This window comes from Astyanax mexicanus, chromosome 12 (genome assembly GCF_023375975.1).
Source record: "Astyanax mexicanus isolate ESR-SI-001 chromosome 12, AstMex3_surface, whole genome shotgun sequence".
NCBI classification, from domain to species: domain Eukaryota; kingdom Metazoa; phylum Chordata; class Actinopteri; order Characiformes; family Acestrorhamphidae; genus Astyanax; species Astyanax mexicanus.
In genome coordinates, this window is record NC_064419.1 from 27,518,016 (window position 1) to 27,535,313 (window position 17,298).

Below are 17,298 nucleotides of genomic sequence, written 5' to 3' on the forward strand. Positions count from 1 at the left end.
TTTATATTTATTTATTTGGTTCCACTTTTGGTTCCATAAAGAACCTAGTTTGCAATTGAGAGATATATAGAACTGTGAAGAACCTTTAATTAGTAAAGAATTTTCACATTTTAAAATGCTTCAAACACAGTAAAAGTGCTTCAAACGTTTAAAGAAACGTCCCAGAAGAAGGAATGCACTGAATATTCAGCAATGCTGAGGTAAATGTATGACTAAAATTGCACTGCTAAAGTAAATTCATGATTAGAATAGCACTACTGATGTAAATGTTTGCAAACCTTGATGGTTTGTCGGCTGGGACAAGTGAAAAGTTGAACTGAAATTTTGTGCATTCATGCAGTTAAAAAAAAAAAAAGTGTTTAGTATACAGAATTTTTTTTATTTTGTTTGGATCTTCTATGGCACAGCTTAAGGAACACTTTGTAAAACCATTATTTGTAAGAGTGTGGTGCCCATATAAAACTGTAATATACTGTAAAATACATTAGATTTCAATGATGGTTTGGAATATACTGCACTTTTATATGGGTGCAGGTGCAGCTATAACTTTATGAGCCGTGGAGGAGCAGAATTCAGCAGCAAGAGCAGCAGAGAGAGAGTGTGTGTTTTAACATGAACCAAGAGAAAGAAAGAGGGTTAATAGAAAAGACACTCCACACAGAATACACTACACACAGCACACTGTCATGTATGATATTTAATCATACTAATTTAGATGTATCTATTTATGTGTAAAGTGCAGTATTTATATCAGTGATTTAATTTTAGTGTAAATGAGAAATCTAGTAATTATTTTGACAATTCATCACAGTGCATAAAAAAAGTATTCACCCCTTGGATGTTTTACAAAAAAAAAAAAAAAAAAAAAAAGACTAAACTTAATCCCATATAGGGCTGCTTAATACACTTGTTCACAAAAACAGCTGAAACTCAAATATGTCATACTTATTGAGCATTAATATAAACTACATAATAGTTCTACTTTATCATACTATTTTTGATTATAAGTGTATATTGTTTGGACATTTTCCATTTATTTTTATCTATTGTTGGATACACAAAGTGCAATATTCATTTAATCACACACTGGATCACTAACTTCTGATTACAGTTCCTGTATTTTTTTTATAATTTGCATTAAATTGCAGAAGAGCTTTTAGGATTTGCAATATTGTACTTCTATTAATAAACAGAGACAAGTAAAGAAAGTGGAAAACATCCAGAGGGGGGAAATGTTATAGGCAGGTTATGAAGGTCTATCTAGTGTTGTTTATATCTTGCTCTTTATTACTGGGGTGTTGGATCTTGTCCGTAAAGAGCTGGTGTGGCTGCAGGTTTTCATTCCAGCCAAGCAGAATCACTTGGGGAATACATAATAATACTGAAAAAATAAAAATCAAGAATTTAATTAGGTTTAGCTAAAATAAGGAACCTTATAAAAAAAAAAACAAAGACATTTAAATGCAAAGGCCAACAAACAAACAATTAAGATTTAATTAGAAAGACATAAAATAAAATGATAGGTGGACAAGCTAAATTTAAAGCATTCAGTTAAATAAAATTATTATAATAAATAACAAACAAAGAAAAAAAGATTACAATAAAATAAGTAGCTAAAATAACACTAAGATTAAAAAGAAAGAAATTGTATAGATACAATAAAAAAGATAAAACAGTAAATAAATTAAATAAAATAAAATAAATTAAAAGGTAAAAGAAAAACCCAAGTAAGGCTGTCTGAAGGTAGATTGAAATGGAAAAAAAAAGTTTAAAATTACTTAAGTTTTAGAGTTTTTTGTAGTACATTCCAGCTTGCTGGTGCTCTGTAACTAAAAGCAGATTTTCCTACTTCAGTAAAAAACTCTTGGTATCTGACAGAAGCACAAGTGATCAGCTGTTTAAAGTCTGACAAACCAACTGATTAAACAAAGAGAGTCAGATGTGCTGCAGATTGTTTAGAATGAAAACCTGCAGCCACTCCAATCCTTTGCAGATAAGACTAGACTAGACACCCCTGTTATATAAGGTCTAATTTGTGGTTAATAAAGGTTTTATAATGGAGTTATTATTTAAGGAGTGAATCTACTGGGCTTCAGGAGTGTAAGTGTGTACCTGCAGCTGCTACAGGTGAGACTCGGCGAACAGGAGACCGAAACGGCTCAGGCTCGCAAGGCTGCTTAGACAGAAAAGGGCTTTTCAACCGCCCTGAGACAGACAGACAGACAGACAGACAGACAGACACACACACACACACACACACACACACACACACGCGCACACAGTACCAGTCACACACACACAAACATACAAACACAAAGACAGACGTGCACACACACAAAGAGACAGACACAGAGATACAAATAATGAAAAGATCTAGGCCCAAGATGACTACAGACATGTGTTATATACTGTATTAGAACAAAATGAAGAAATTGAATGCTAAACAGAGAGAAGGGTTTAGTAACATGACAGAAGAAAAAAAAGAAGTAGGAAAGAATGGGAGAGGTCAGATCAGACCATTAAACATACGCCACATCTTTTGTAGTGAGTTTTAAATGCATGTAAAAGTATGTTGCTATGACTCTGCTGACTGTCTTTGTGGTAATTCGGTGTTGGAACTCAAACAAGAGGATTTTCTGATTGCTAGATAATTATATAAAGAAAAAAAAACATGAACAAAGAGTTTAATATTCATATTAAACTTCTGAATCTGATTGAACTGACAAATTGACAAATTCGAGTCAGATACAGCCCTATTAGTAAGCATTAACATTACAGAAAGCTAATTCAGTCTACGGTACATTAACATTTTGCGTATCATGTCTATGCCACTCTACTTACCATAGATACATACTGTAGATAATAATAATAATTAATATTGGGTGTCAGAGGATGGGGAGGATAGTGGTGTGTTTACTACAGCATTACTTTCTCTCCTTACAAAACTGTAAGGAGTATCTAGCAGTTAAAATTAGTAACATTAAGACCATCAGAAATGATGGTAACAGCCATCACATTAGCACTAGCAACACCACAGACTTCAAATTCAGACTAAAAAAATCAGATATTTCAGTAAATTAGGTCAATTCTACTGGTATCAGGCTGATATGAGATAAAACACCAGATAAGATATTAGAGGAAAAGTACACATCACATGCTAACTCTGTGTGATGTGATGGTGTTAGCTGGGTGTTTCTTCTTGTAGGAAATCAAGTGTTAGTTTGAGAAAGATATTCTAATTTTAGGTTCTTTTCACACCTCTTTCCTCGGCACCTCTCTATGCACCTCTATGCTCGGCACCAGAGTTTGTGTGAATTTCCATCAGTCTTTTTAACTCACATTACACTTTGGCAACAGCCCAAACGTGCATCTGTGGGTGATCTCCAATTAGTCTGAAAAAGTTCTGTCTGCTTTTTATATATCAACATTTTTAAAACATATTTCAACCGTAATAGTTTAGTCCAATTTCTAGTTTACAACTTTTTTTGTAGTTTTAAAGGAGCCTTCAGTAGTAAATGAAAGCGAGTGTGTGAAACAGCTACACAAGTCCAATTTTAAAATAACACAGAGAGTTGTCTGCCCCGCCCACCCCTCCCCAGACGTGACGCTCACTCAGGTTGCCAGATTGAGGAGGCTGAATCTACACAAGCCAGTGCAAGATGAGTTTCATTAACTTTTACTTTAATCGGCTAATAACTTTTAATAACTTTATCATTTACTACTGAAAATAATAAAACTGATATAATCCTTAAATGTCCTTTAAAGGCAAAAAATAAAAATACTTGATCAGTAGCAGCTGATACTCAAAATGTTCAGCATCAGTATCTGTAACGGAACACAATATCAGCTGTAGAAATGCAAAAATAGAGCAATTTCTAGTTTACAACTTAATTAAAGGCAAATACAAACACTTCTCAAACAGTATAAGCCAAAACTCAAGTGTTTAGTACCAAATATGGAACATCTCTAATTTATATATCATAATATAAAACAAAAATACTGAATCAGTATTAGCTGAGGGTTCTGAATCAGCACTAAAACAGAAACATGGCTAATATTTAAAAATATAAAAATATCTTAAAATACCAGCATGTAAGAATGTCATTAATTGTATTAAATGTACATTCAACCCTGGTATCTTCAGCTCAGACTTACTGTAAGTCTGAATCTGTTTTAGAAGAAGTCAGTGACCTTGGTAAGATATTTTAAATAGCAGGCATAGATCCTCCCTCAGCTTGTCTGGGCTTGTGCTGCAAACTGGAGCCAAATTTACACATTTCAACACTCCAACCCCCCCTCTGCTCCCTCTCACAGCATGCAAATTCAGCGCCACCAAAATAAACGCCTCCTTTTAATATAGCGGAGAGATTGTATCTGACCAGATGCATAAATGAACGAGAGTGAGAAAGTGAGTGTGTGTGTCTCCTCAGGATTAGTGTCATCTTCTGAGAGAGATAACAACTCTCCATGCATTTGCTTTAAACGTGTTTATACAGCTTGTTTTGCTCTGTGGGAATAACTCTTAAAATAAATGACTTCAGAAGGATTTATAAGAGATATTTCTGTATTTTTGATGTACAATTCAAATATTGTATTTTTCCACTATAAGGCGCACTTAAAATCCTTAAATTTTCCCAAACATCGTCAGTGCGCCTTATGTGTGAATTTTACCAGTCAGGTTGTAAGGAGCACTAAAGCTACTCTGCTGAAGTACAGCTTTAAACAGGAGTTTCAGCTTAGTCCTCCAGCACCAAGATTAGAGTAGCATTAGCTGCTTAGAGCTAGCTCTTCTTCCATTCATAGGTATTATACACCTGTAGCCTGCTGCTAACCCTTGGCTAGCACTGCTAGAGCAGCATAAGCATTAGACACTAACCACACTAAGCGCTTATTAGCTCTTTCGCCATTCAGAGGTGAGTATATATTGGACTGTAGCATGCATGTTTACCGTGTTAAAACAAGCTACATGGGACAAACCGTCACCCTGGCTTACCTTAACACTCTGGGTTTCTTAGTGTAGCGCTGTTGGGTTAGCGGCTAATGCTAATTCTCCAGCCCTAGTGCCTGGAGATATTCAGGAATCTAAGCTTATCGTAAATAAACAAACGTGCATTACTCAGCCAAATAAACAGTCTTCAGGAGAGAAATCTGTGTAGATTAGCATCCAGTGCTCACTTGACTTTAAAAAAAAAAAAGAGAAAAAAAAAGTATTTTACAGTTTTGCTTACTTAGCTTAATTAGTTAGAGGTTCCTTATAGTGTCCCTTAAAATGTGCCTTATAATCTGCTGCGCTTGGTACAAAATATGGTATAAAAACATTAAATTAAATAATTGCATATATAAACATAACATAAATACCCTTTTATTATTTTTCTCACTTAAGTATCATGCATTATGTTCCAAGGACCCAGTGTTTTCTTGTTTATACAAAGCCTGTATGTATTTCATATTAAAACAGTCAGAAATAGTTTTTCCATCTTCTCTTCATTCATTAAACAGACTACTTTTTAAATATGCCTATACGAATGGTATTCATGTTTATACTGTACCTGATATTCAACCTAATTAGATAGAGCTATATAGAGTATGGGAAATGTATTAAAAACAATGGTGATGCCACAGTCATCCATCAATTTATGCATTTGTCGATCTAATGTTCTATTTATCATTCAATCTTATTAGACATTTAAAATACTGAGGAGGTTTTTTAATAATATGGATGCATGAATATAAACTGAAATTACATACTTTTGCACCTTTTTATTACCATTTAAAATGATGAGATGTAAGACCTAAGCTTAAAATTATTATGGTATAGTCCAAGAAGTGTATAGAATTGGCAGCATGTCTGTGAGGTGTGTGTATGTGTTTCTAACCTGGCTGTGGGCTGGATGGGGTGTTGTCTGGGCTGCTGGGGCCGATGCCTCGCTCTCTTTGCTGGAACATTTCTCTGGGGTTAACAGAGCGCTGGGAGATGAGAGACGCAGCCTCCTGTTAAACATAAATACACACATCTTCAGTTTTTTTGTTCTAGCGTAATACTGGCCAATTTAGCAGAGATGAAGATGTACACAGATGCTACAGATAAAAAGTTTAGAATTACTGTTTATTGGGGATCCAGGAGAACTACTACTGTTACCTTACCAGCCTAATGAGTGCCAACATCGTTCAGAGTTTGGTGTCAATTTATTTAAAGAAACAACAACAGCCAAAACAGCCCTAAATTTTGAGAGATTATTTCACTGCATGTTGTTTAAACAGCAGTTGACGCTCTCAAGCTCTGACAAAAAAAAAAAAAAAACTAGAACCAGGAATCTACTGTACGTTGCCATGTTACTCTGCTGTGGTGATGCTGTGTCTGAATCACCCACACACTGTTGATCTGGCAGACAGCGTAGTATTTGCAGCTTTTTGAGGTCAGTGTGTTCAGTCACAATGTAATGAAAGTGTTGCCTCCCCTGCTAACATTGTGAAATCAGCATTTTCAAAAAGCTGCTTTGTTTTCATCCATTCAAAAACACTGAAAACTATCCACCACACTGAGGAATATTTTCCAAACCATGTTCATGTGAACAGTAGGCCAATTAAGAAATGAAGAAACATAATTACACAATTTTGAGCCCTGCAAAACATAAGCAAACTAATGGGTTCATTTATTTAAATATCGATTTAGGAAGATGGCAGACAGAAATATTGTATCTCTAAAAAAGAACGATTGGCAGATTCACATTCTGTCAAAAAATCTAATTATCAAAAATGAAAATAGAAGTTTTTTGCAGGACACTGACAATATGCTACTGATTAAAAGTTTGGAATGACTTTTCTTCATAAGATTAAAGCCAACTTGTTGGAGACACTTGTAAAAGGAAGGCGATATTTATTAGCTTAGTGCTAATGATGCTTATGGAGATTATGCTCTTGGACAAAAAAACAAAAACAACATAAAAATCTACATCCTGTGCAAGAGCAACTATTATGATTATTATATTGATTATATAAGAAATATGCTTTACATTTTTTTGACTGGATTTGTTTTTTCGTGTGTATTTTTCTCATGACTTTATTTTATATTATGATTGTACTCTTTAAATTGCCAAAAATATATATTTATACTAAAAAATCCATAAAAATCTATGATGGTGCCAAAGGCCAAAACACAAAGAAAAGACAAAATAAAAAAATATCTGAATGTGTGTGTAAAGAGGCAAATTCAGATGATTCCTAACTCTGGCTGGTTCCAATTGTCCAACCCTTGTATTGATTGTTATAATAAAATAAATAACAATTTATGAAGCATTTAAACTTTTCAGACAGAAATATAGCTGAGAGAGAGAGAGAGAAAGAGGGAGAGAGAGAGAGTGAGTCTGATTGAAGGCACGTTGATGAGTTGAAACGAGTTGAAGGAAAGAGAGAAGATCAGAAGGATAAGAAAGGCTCTGGAGCTGTATGGAAATGAAAGACAGGTCATTAGTAGACAGGAGATCTGTGGTGTCCAGAGGCCAGGCTGGATTCTGGCCACTCACACACTAACTCACATTGGCTTTCTCCACAGACTCTCCACGCTTAAAGCTTTTGGGTGGTGCTGCTGCCTCCTCCTCCTCCTACCAGACATAAACACAATCAATTTAAAAAAACATCTCACTCTCTCTCTCCCACACACACACAACTTTATTTAATGTTAATTAGTTCATATTAAATTAATAAACATTCCTACTACCATAATTTTAATACTATAAGGCGCATTATGCGACACTAGTTAGGAACAGGGGTGTCGCCATGTTTTCCTTCTTATTCGGCAGGCTAAAGCTAAGCTCAGTTAAGTAAACAAAATTAAATTTAAGTCAAACGAGCACTAGATGTTAATCTACGCAGATTTCTCTCCTGAAAACTGTTAATTGGGTGAGTAAAGCACTTCCATTTATTTACAGTAAGCTTAGATTAACAGATTTCCACTATTGTCCCTGAATGTTCCAGTAAGCCAGGGCGATATTAGCTAGTGGTTCGTCCCACTTAGCTTTTTATTAAACACAGTAACCCCACAGTCCGATATACTAATATACACTTAACTCTGAACAGTGAAAGGGCTAGCATTTAGTGCGGTAAGCAGATAATGCCAATGCTGCTCCAGCAGTGCTAGCCTGGGTTAGCAGCAGGCTACAGGCCAATAATACCTCTAAATGGCAAAAGAGCTAGCACTTGGCGTGTTTAGCAGCTAATGCTAATACTGCTCCAGTCTTGATGCTGGAGAAACTGAAACTCCTTTATGACACTGGACTTTACGTGGAATCGCTTTACTGCTCCTTACAACCTGACTGGTAGAATTTATAACATACATAAGGTGCACTTAGTGGTGCAGGAAAAAAAGTAGATTCGAGCCCGAATCGCGATTCTAACATCGAACAATTCAGAATCGATTCTCATTTTCAAAAAAACAATTTTTTTTGGGTTACGCTACTGTACCGCGGAACTTTTTAACAGTTAGACAGTTAGAAAGCTCCGCGCGACAGTATGTTGCAAAAAGATTTAATACAGTAAGGAACCTAAGTTTATTGTTTTAAATAAATGTTCTATTTGTTTAAATTGTCTCGCATAATTTAAACAAAATTTATAGGCCATTTGAATTGAAAAATCGTTCCAGAATCGAAAATAGTTTCTGAATCGAATCGTGACCCCAAAAATCGGAATAAAAATCGGAATCGAATCGCCAGACACTGAGAGATTCGCACCCCTAGGCTTTGGTGATCGGGCTTTTTCCAGACTTGCTCCTCAACTATGGAATTCTCTCCCATCTGCGGTCAAACAATCCTCCTCTCTTTCCTTGTTCAAATCTACACTCAAGACCCACCTCTTTTCTCTTGCCTACGGCCTTCCCTCTGTTTAATGTACTATACCACTTATCCCTGCTGTCTGTTCTCATACTATGTTGATTGTCTGTCACCACTTGTTGTGTAATGTTTCTATTTGTTTTCACAAATGATGACTGTAAGCGTCTTTGGGTTTTAGAAAAGCGCTATATAAAAATAAAGTATTATTATTATTAGGTGCACTGACTATTTTTTTGAAAATTAAAAGAATTTCAAGTTTGCCTCAGGTGTGGAAAATATGGTAGTTTGTGACCACATTATTGGGTTAGTCGGTTATTATTATTGGGGGGGGGTGTCAAAGGATTAGAGACATCATTTCCTATTTTTTATTTCTATTTAAATAAAAATTAGAGTTAAGAGAGGTAAGTAATGGGACACCTTTAGCAGTGCTGAGTGTCTGTCTCTCCACACTTCTACTGTGGATTTACTCTGTTTATCTGTTTTATAGATTATCTGATGCCAGTGATAGAAAGTAGACACTGTACAGATCCCCTATGCCAGATTAAAATAGCATAGCAGCACCTCAAAACACACACTTTCACTCTTTATCATCAACACACACAGACACAAAGACACAGCTGAAAGAGGAAGTTCAATTTGGTTAAATAAACATTTCCCAGCTTTAATGAAAAGAACACCAGGATTGCTCTACACAACCTGGAAAAGAAGGTAGAAAACACACACAAGAAGTGCTACAAAAAAAAGCATTTGAAAAGCCTGAACTCAAGATAAACTTTAACAGACTGCTTGGTGTTTTTCAGGCACACAGACAATGCACAGTGAAAATGCAAGCAGTGAATGAACATGTGGTCTGCTTTACTGTGAGAATTACAGAAGTGTTTAACCACAAGGAGACTTAACTCTGTCTTAAACCTCCAACCTATTCATTGTACTGATACTCACATTTACAAAAAGTCAGCTAAAGTACTTAGAATCAACTGTAGTAGTTAAAGTTAAGCAAATATCAGCTAGACAATCAACATCTAGTAAACATCAGCTACAGTAGACAGAGTCTAGCTAACATCAATTAGTGTAGGCAATGTTCACCTAACAGCTAGAGCAGTGAACATCCAGCTAACATCAACTAAAGCCGTGAACATCCAGCTAACATCAACTAAAGCAGTGAACATCTAGCAAACATCAACTAAAGCCGTGAACATCCAGCTAACATCAACTAAAGCCGTGAACATCCAGCGAACATCAACTAAAGCAGTGAACATCTAGCAAACATCAACTAAAGCAGTGAACATCTAGCTAACATCAACTAAAGCAGTGAACATCCAGCTAACATCAACTAAAGCCGTGAACATCTAGCCAACATCAACTAAAGCCGTGAACATCTAGCCAACATCAACTAAAGCCGTGAACATCTACCTAACATCAACTAAAGCTGTGAACATCTAGCTAACATCAACTAAAGCAGACAATGTCTTACCAACATCAGCTAGAGTAGTACATTTCTAACAAACAACAGCTACTTAACACTACTTAATCCGCTACTACATCAGTACTTAATATCAGCTAGACTAGACAACGTCTAGCTAACATCATATAGTGCTGGCAATGTTTACCCAACAACAGCTACAGTAAAGAACATCTAGCTATCATCAGCTAAAGCAATCTCAAGTCATGTCAACCTATAACTAATATCAGCTAAAGTAGACAACATCTAACAAACATCTGCTAGAGTAATTCAATTCCAAAAACAGCAGCTAAAATAATTACATCAGTAAATGTAGGCAAGGTTTACCAAACATCAGCAAAAGTAGATAACATTCAGCAAACATCAGCTAGACACTTAACAACAGCTAGTGCATTCAGAATCTAACTAACACCAGCTAGTGTAGACAACATCTAACTACAGTCAACAAACATCTGCTAGAGTAGTTCAATTCCAAAAACAGCAGCTATAATAATTAAATCAGTAAGTGTAGGTAAACTTTACCAAACATCAGCTAAAGTAGATAACATTTAGCAAACATCAGCTAGACACAGTCTAACCAACAAAAGCTAGTTGACTCTAACCAACATTAGTTAGATTAGGCAACCTCTAACTACCATCAACAAAAGTAGACAATGTCTGACAAACATTAGCTAGAGTACTAAATATCAGCTAGACTATTTATATAATCAGCTAAAGTAGACAACATCCAACAAACATCAGCTAGGGTAATTACATCAGTAAGTGTAGGCAATGTTTATCCAATATCAGCTAAAGTAGATAACATTTAACAAAAATCATCAGCTAGACACAGTCTACCTAACAACAGCTAGTGCATTCAGAATCTAACTAGCATCAGCTAGATTAGGCAACATCTAACATCAGTTGGAGTTTTCAGCATCTATCTAACATCAGCTAGAGTACACAACATCTAGTTAACATCTAAAACATTTATTTGCTTCAACAATCAGACTTTGGACAGAACTTACTCAAATGTTTCAGATTAAATTGAATTTCTTAACATAGTTGCTAGACTATTTCAGCTAAGCAAAAAGAGTTTGCGTTTTTGGTGTGTATTCACAAAACTGTTTTTATTAAAGAAACACCGGACTGACAGTTTGCAAAGACCGGAAGTGTGAATTAAGGTCTTAGGGAGCCAAAATACAAAACTTCAGTAAATCCTGCATGTCTATACTGTAGACAGAAGAACTGAAGAAGCCCAAAGCTACATAAAACATGAGTTACTTGTGTCTTATTGCACTATTTTTTTTTATTACACATTTTTAGCACCATTATGCTAATGTTGGGGATATACCCGACTTTACACACATAACAAGAACGTGTGAGATGATGTATGTAACAGGCCACAGGTCTATAAACTGATGAGAACGTTTCAAAACCTCTTTTCAAATCTGCTTCCCAGAAAGAACTTGTCTCGCTAAAACTGAAGGCCTGGTGTCATACTTTCAAGCTGTCCTTCAACTTAACATCATTACTGAAGATTTTAGTGTTGTTTGTTTCTATAATATATAATTTTCATAATGCCAACAAAAGTGTTTGTAGACATGATCACAGCGTAAAAGACCCTTTCCAAAAATTAGCTTTCTCTATAGCTTTGTGTCTTATTGTTTTAATGTATTATGTCCAGTCATATAGCGTGTGCCTATTGGTTTAGGTTCTATAAGAATCCTAAAAACTTGTTGTGTAGTGCAATACGTTTAGTAAAGTCGTATCGTATAGCGTATCCAAGGCTTAAGTTATTTTTATGCTTAATGAATATCATAGACCAATTTCTTTCAATTTAGAGATATTTAATAGATGGCAAAATGTATTTTCTATGTGCCCAAAATGAGATTTTTGACAGATAATGCAGAAGACACAAACAGCTGGAACACATTTCACTGCTATCAGCACTGTCAGTGTTAATCAACTAATCTATTTTTACAACAAAATCTGGCATCTTCCCTGGAGCACAAGCGGCAGAGCACCTCAAGCTTTTTCCTCTCCTAAATTAATGACAGTTTTACTTCAGCTTGCTGGAAACGGGTACAAACGATTAGCCAATCATTACAGAATAGCTTAGAGGGAGCTGCTTTACATAAAATGAACAAACTCGCTCAGCTGAAACAGTGAATGATTGCTCATTATGTCAAAATCAATAGCACTCTCACTAGAACTCCTCAGGAAAAAAAGCTGTGTGTCTGTGTGGAATGCTGAACACAGCTACTTTATAGGCGAGTCAACTCAATTAATAAAGGGTAAAACATTTTCTACAGAAGGCAGCCCACACCAATTGAAGCCTTCTCAAAGAAAAGAATGTTTAAAACGGTCTCTCAGAAGCCCCAGTATGTGTCTCCTCAAACAGTTGACATTTCCACTGTACTCAGTCTGCGTGAGTCAGCTGTCAAAAGAGATTTCACAACAGACTGCAAGTCAGGAAAGAGGAAGCTTCTTTTAATAAAAAAAGAAAGAAAGAAAGAATTAATCTTTTGGTTGTGGAGCAAAACACATGATTAGTCAGCACTTGGACACCTGCTACAGAAAATAGTGAAACATCAAGGCTTTTAAATATAATCCTGATAGAAATGTACAGATTAAACTCTGAAGGACAGTTTCCCAGACAGAGTTTTAGCCTAGTCTTGTACTACACAGCATTTTAAATGGAGATTTTCAGAGGAAACTGCCTGAGACTTACTTGAAGCAGGCTGTACTTACACAACTCTCAAGTATAACATCCCTCAAGCAGTTTACACACATACATTTAATGCATGTGAATCTTTCTTTGGGGCATTTGATTGTAAACTCTAAAATCTAATTTAATTTAGTTTTTAGTTCTAATTTGTATTATTAAAACATTAGTATTAGTATTATTTTTTCTTTTACTTCCACTTTTAAAACATATTTTTGAGTTTAATACTTTTATTCCAATACATTTTTATTTCTTGCGACAATTATAAAAATGTTAGGAATCATTCCAAACTCACATTGTCATTACAGACAGAGTGGTAGGTGCACGTACAAGATAAGAAATCTCAGGGTTAATAACTGAGATGGGAGTGGCTACTTGATTTATTCACCTACATCTCTCATCTCACACCAACTAGTGTCCTGTGATGGACCTCTGATAAAGTATTAAAGAAGGGTAATCAATCTAATAACCTATTTGTTGCAGTATTTCTGCTACATATAGCTGCCATATTTTATCAGAATAGTTAAAAATTTCATAAAATCCCAATTACAAAACTCTGTAGAAGAAAGTAAGAGAGAAAATATTAAAATAGCTAATGTAAAGTTACATGTGAACAAAAAAAAAATGTAACAATGTAACAAAGCCAAGGCACAGTCAAATTTTCACAATACACAAAAATTACTGAGATATTCTGAATTTTTTCAGCCACCTTTTTAGAAAGTGCCGTAGGGTGATAATTTAATGCTCTCTTAATCCAGCTAAACAGGACCAAATACAACTGTTGTACTGAAAGGTAGGGTGGGCAGTGTTTTGTAAAGCACCGATATTCACAATATGATCAAAAAAGTTGTTTATCAGAATAAAAAACTGATCAAAGTAGGATAAAATAAATGTTATAACACACAAATGTCTCAATTAATATATAACCTGATGTTATTTTACCAACATATGTTACAGAAGATGCCAAAAGGTGCCAGAAGAATCTGTACTGACTGAGGAGTGCATGATTTTTGATGGGACTAAAACTGCAGTGATAATGACACTACTTCTTAATATAAAACTGTCTTATAAGCTTTATGCCTTATTATAATGTATGGGGAATAAAAAGCAATAGCAGTTGAGTGTATGTGACTTTCTGCAGTCTTGCTCTTGCTCACCTGTTTCCTCCGACTCTGACTCTCTGTCTCGAGCTGCTGCTGGTACCTCCTGCAACACAAACAGAAACTTCATCAGCCACTTTATCAGCCCACACACACAGAACCGAATGCTCACGCCAGACATCCATCAGTTACATGTGTGTGTGTGTTGTTCCTGTTGGTGTGTATGTAGTAGGTAGGTGTACAGCAGCCTAAAGGAACTCACTTCTGCTCGTCAATCTGCGAGGCTCTCTCTTTGGCCACTTTGTCCCTCACCGCAGTTTCTTTAGCCTCTCGATCCTTTCTCTCTTTCTCCAGCTTCTGCTTTTCCTCATCTGCCTTTTTCTTCTCCTCCTGACGCCTTTTCTCCTCGTCTTTCTAGAGAAATAATGAGAACCTTACACATTTTTTGCATGCCTAGATTTCCAACAAGGACATGCAGTCATTTTTAAAATTATGTTTTGACACATTTTGTTTTATTTTATTTAAAATTTTTATCCTATTTTCTCCCCAGTTTACACGGGCAATTACCGAACCCACTCATAGACTCTGCCTATCACGCAATGCCCCAACAGAAGGGTGAAGACTAGCACATGCCTCCTTCGATTCATGTGAAGTCAGCCACCGCCTCATTTTAAACTGCAGCAGAGTAGCTTTACAGTGCACTCTGAGGAAAGCACAGCGACTCGGTTCCTATACATCAGCTCACAGGCGAGGGAAGAGAGCACCATCTACTTACCCAGAGAGAGCAGACAATTGTGCTCTCTCAGGGCTCTGGCAGCTGATGGCAAGCTGCATGACCGGGGTTCGAACCAGCGATCTTCTGGACATAGTGGCAGAGCTTTAGACCGCTGCACCACTCGAAGCCCCCCATTTTTACACATTTTAAACAGTTTGAAACAAACAATCTTCATGTTGAAGGCCGATTTCTGTTTCTGGGTGAGAACAATGCAGATTCTGCCCCACTGTTAGCATTCATACCTGTGCTGTCTTTCTAGGCATTTGGAGGTCCCAAGCAAAATCACCGTAATTAACTGAAATTCACTTTACAATTTTTACAATTGACAAAACAACAAACATCAAGGCACAATGTCACTGTGCTTTCACATCTCTTTCCCTGATGTGTCCCCATCAGTGCCTGCAATACAACTCCTGGTGAAACCAACGGTGTAATGCACAGATCTATACAGGCATATGTTAGCATTCGTTTCTCATCACCAGGTCACATTTTGAGAAAGTAAAATAGATTTATCCATTCAGAGTTCATACACATTTTAACCAATACATTTCCATTATTTCTTTTATGACTTTTCCATGCCTTCAAGGCAAATTTTCATGACCACACGATTTTTAAAACATCAGTGCAGACATGGACAATAAAAGCAAAAATCAACTAAAACTACAATTAAAATTGATTAAAGTAGGTCTAAAATGAATCAGATAAAATGTTGACACATTTTTTAATAATAAAATGTGTGTCAGATCTTGAGAGCTCCATTTTGTAGGCTTTAAAATTACTGAATTAACTCTGAGCTGACATATTTGTAGCTCAAAATCGATAAACTGAAACACAAAGATTTGTAGACCAAATTTCCATGACTTTTCCTAAACTTTCTGGGTATTTTTATTTTTTCAAAACTCATATGGGCCTGGAAATTGTTATTTTTAAATTTCATGACTTTTCCAGGTTTTTCATGATCGTTTGAACCCTGCCATTGCTAGTTTTGTCCAGCACCCTAAAATGCCGCTCATGGCGAAGCAACTAGCAGCGTGCAGCACCGTGCCTTTAGACTTGGTCACTAATTTAATAACGTTATAATAAACCAAAACACTACTTGGCAGTTTTGATGTACCACGAACAATCCCAGCTGAAACAAAAGCATGTTAAGCTGACGAGTAGTTACTCTTACTAAAATGTCTGAAGTGCAAGACAATGCAGGAAATGGTCTGCACAGCCCATTCAGTGATTCAGTTTGCCCAACAAACTTTAACATAAGTGGAGATGGTGGAAATATAATGTTTTTTTTTTTATAGTTACACTCTTGGGTAGAAGCATCTAAAGCTATGCAGAACCTAAACCTTAAATTTGGCCTTTGTTACCCAACAACAATGCAGCTATTAAACAAGCAATACAATAAATGATGCCACATAGAGAATGTAGTGCCTGGCAACTCAATCAGTAATCTAGAAACAAATATAATATCTGTATTATATTAAAACTAAAGAGAGAAACACAGATTGGTTGCACAGCTTAAGTATTTGGTTGATATATCGCAGATACCTCAGCCTGAGCCCAGAACGTGTCTTTATTGGTCCTTTTGATTTCAGACATGGCGTTGGTCTTCTGATATACGGAGCCCTGTGGAAACACAAGACATTTTCAGCTGTAAATAAGGATTTGCATAAATTCAGGCATCCTTTATATATGTTTATTATTGTATCATAATGTATTACTCTTTTTTCTCTTCCAATGTTTAGTCATAGACATTCCCCAGAAAGATCTGAAGACTAGTTACAATTACAGTTACATACAGTTTTTGAGGGGTAAAAATTCTAATTAAATGAAAATACAATAAATTAGATTGAAACACTGAGACACTGATCTCACTGATATGAAGTTACAAGTACCAGCAGACAAGTTTACATAAACACTGTACCTCCTGTATGACTTTAAATTTAAAATAATTAATCATTAAAAAAACAGGGGTAGGATAATATACCGTCTCATTATTATTGTATCGATATGTGATGTAAAATATCAATGTTTATTGAAACACAGACACCCTAAACGCCCTTAAACTCACCCCTTAATTTGACTTACTAAGTTACTGCTTCATTACTCCACATGGTGGCACTAGTTAATTTAATAGGATAAACCTGCAGTGAAAAATGTTGGTTTTCAAATTCTGTGAAACTCCAATAAACTCCAAATTATCCATAATTCACAAATCCTGATATTTACGTATTTAGGGGTATTTTATAATCTTCAGTAACACAGATGCTGGGAAGCGGCATAGAGAATTGTCTTATGATATATAGAATATCGCAGGAAGACAGAATCGTGACAGTCTTATCATTGTTATTGTGAACAATGTACTGTAACAATACTGTATCGCAAGATTCTCTCCCCTTATTTAAATGTGATATTTAGTGTTTTTTAAAAACAAT

At 35.7% G+C, this 17,298-nt stretch overlaps 1 protein-coding gene across 4 annotated transcripts in view; it reads right to left on the minus strand.

The window, feature by feature from the left end:
* The window catches only part of dbnlb (drebrin-like b), a 43,033-nt gene that overhangs the window by 11,889 nt on the left and 13,846 nt on the right, over positions 1–17,298 (minus strand). For 2 of the 4 annotated variants that reach the window (XM_022670534.2, XM_007231480.4), the window contains exons 6-11: positions 16,412–16,489; positions 14,357–14,508; positions 14,152–14,200; positions 7,536–7,601; positions 5,877–5,991; positions 2,113–2,205 (exon numbers count right to left, since the gene is read on the minus strand). In XM_022670534.2, the coding sequence (XP_022526255.2) occupies positions 2,113–2,205; positions 5,877–5,991; positions 7,536–7,601; positions 14,152–14,200; positions 14,357–14,508; positions 16,412–16,489 (553 nt within the window). The remainder of the gene's footprint in view (positions 1–2,112; positions 2,206–5,876; positions 5,992–7,535; positions 7,602–14,151; positions 14,201–14,356; positions 14,509–16,411; positions 16,490–17,298) is intronic. The other 2 variants (XM_007231483.4, XM_007231482.4) reach the window with 1 other exon arrangement.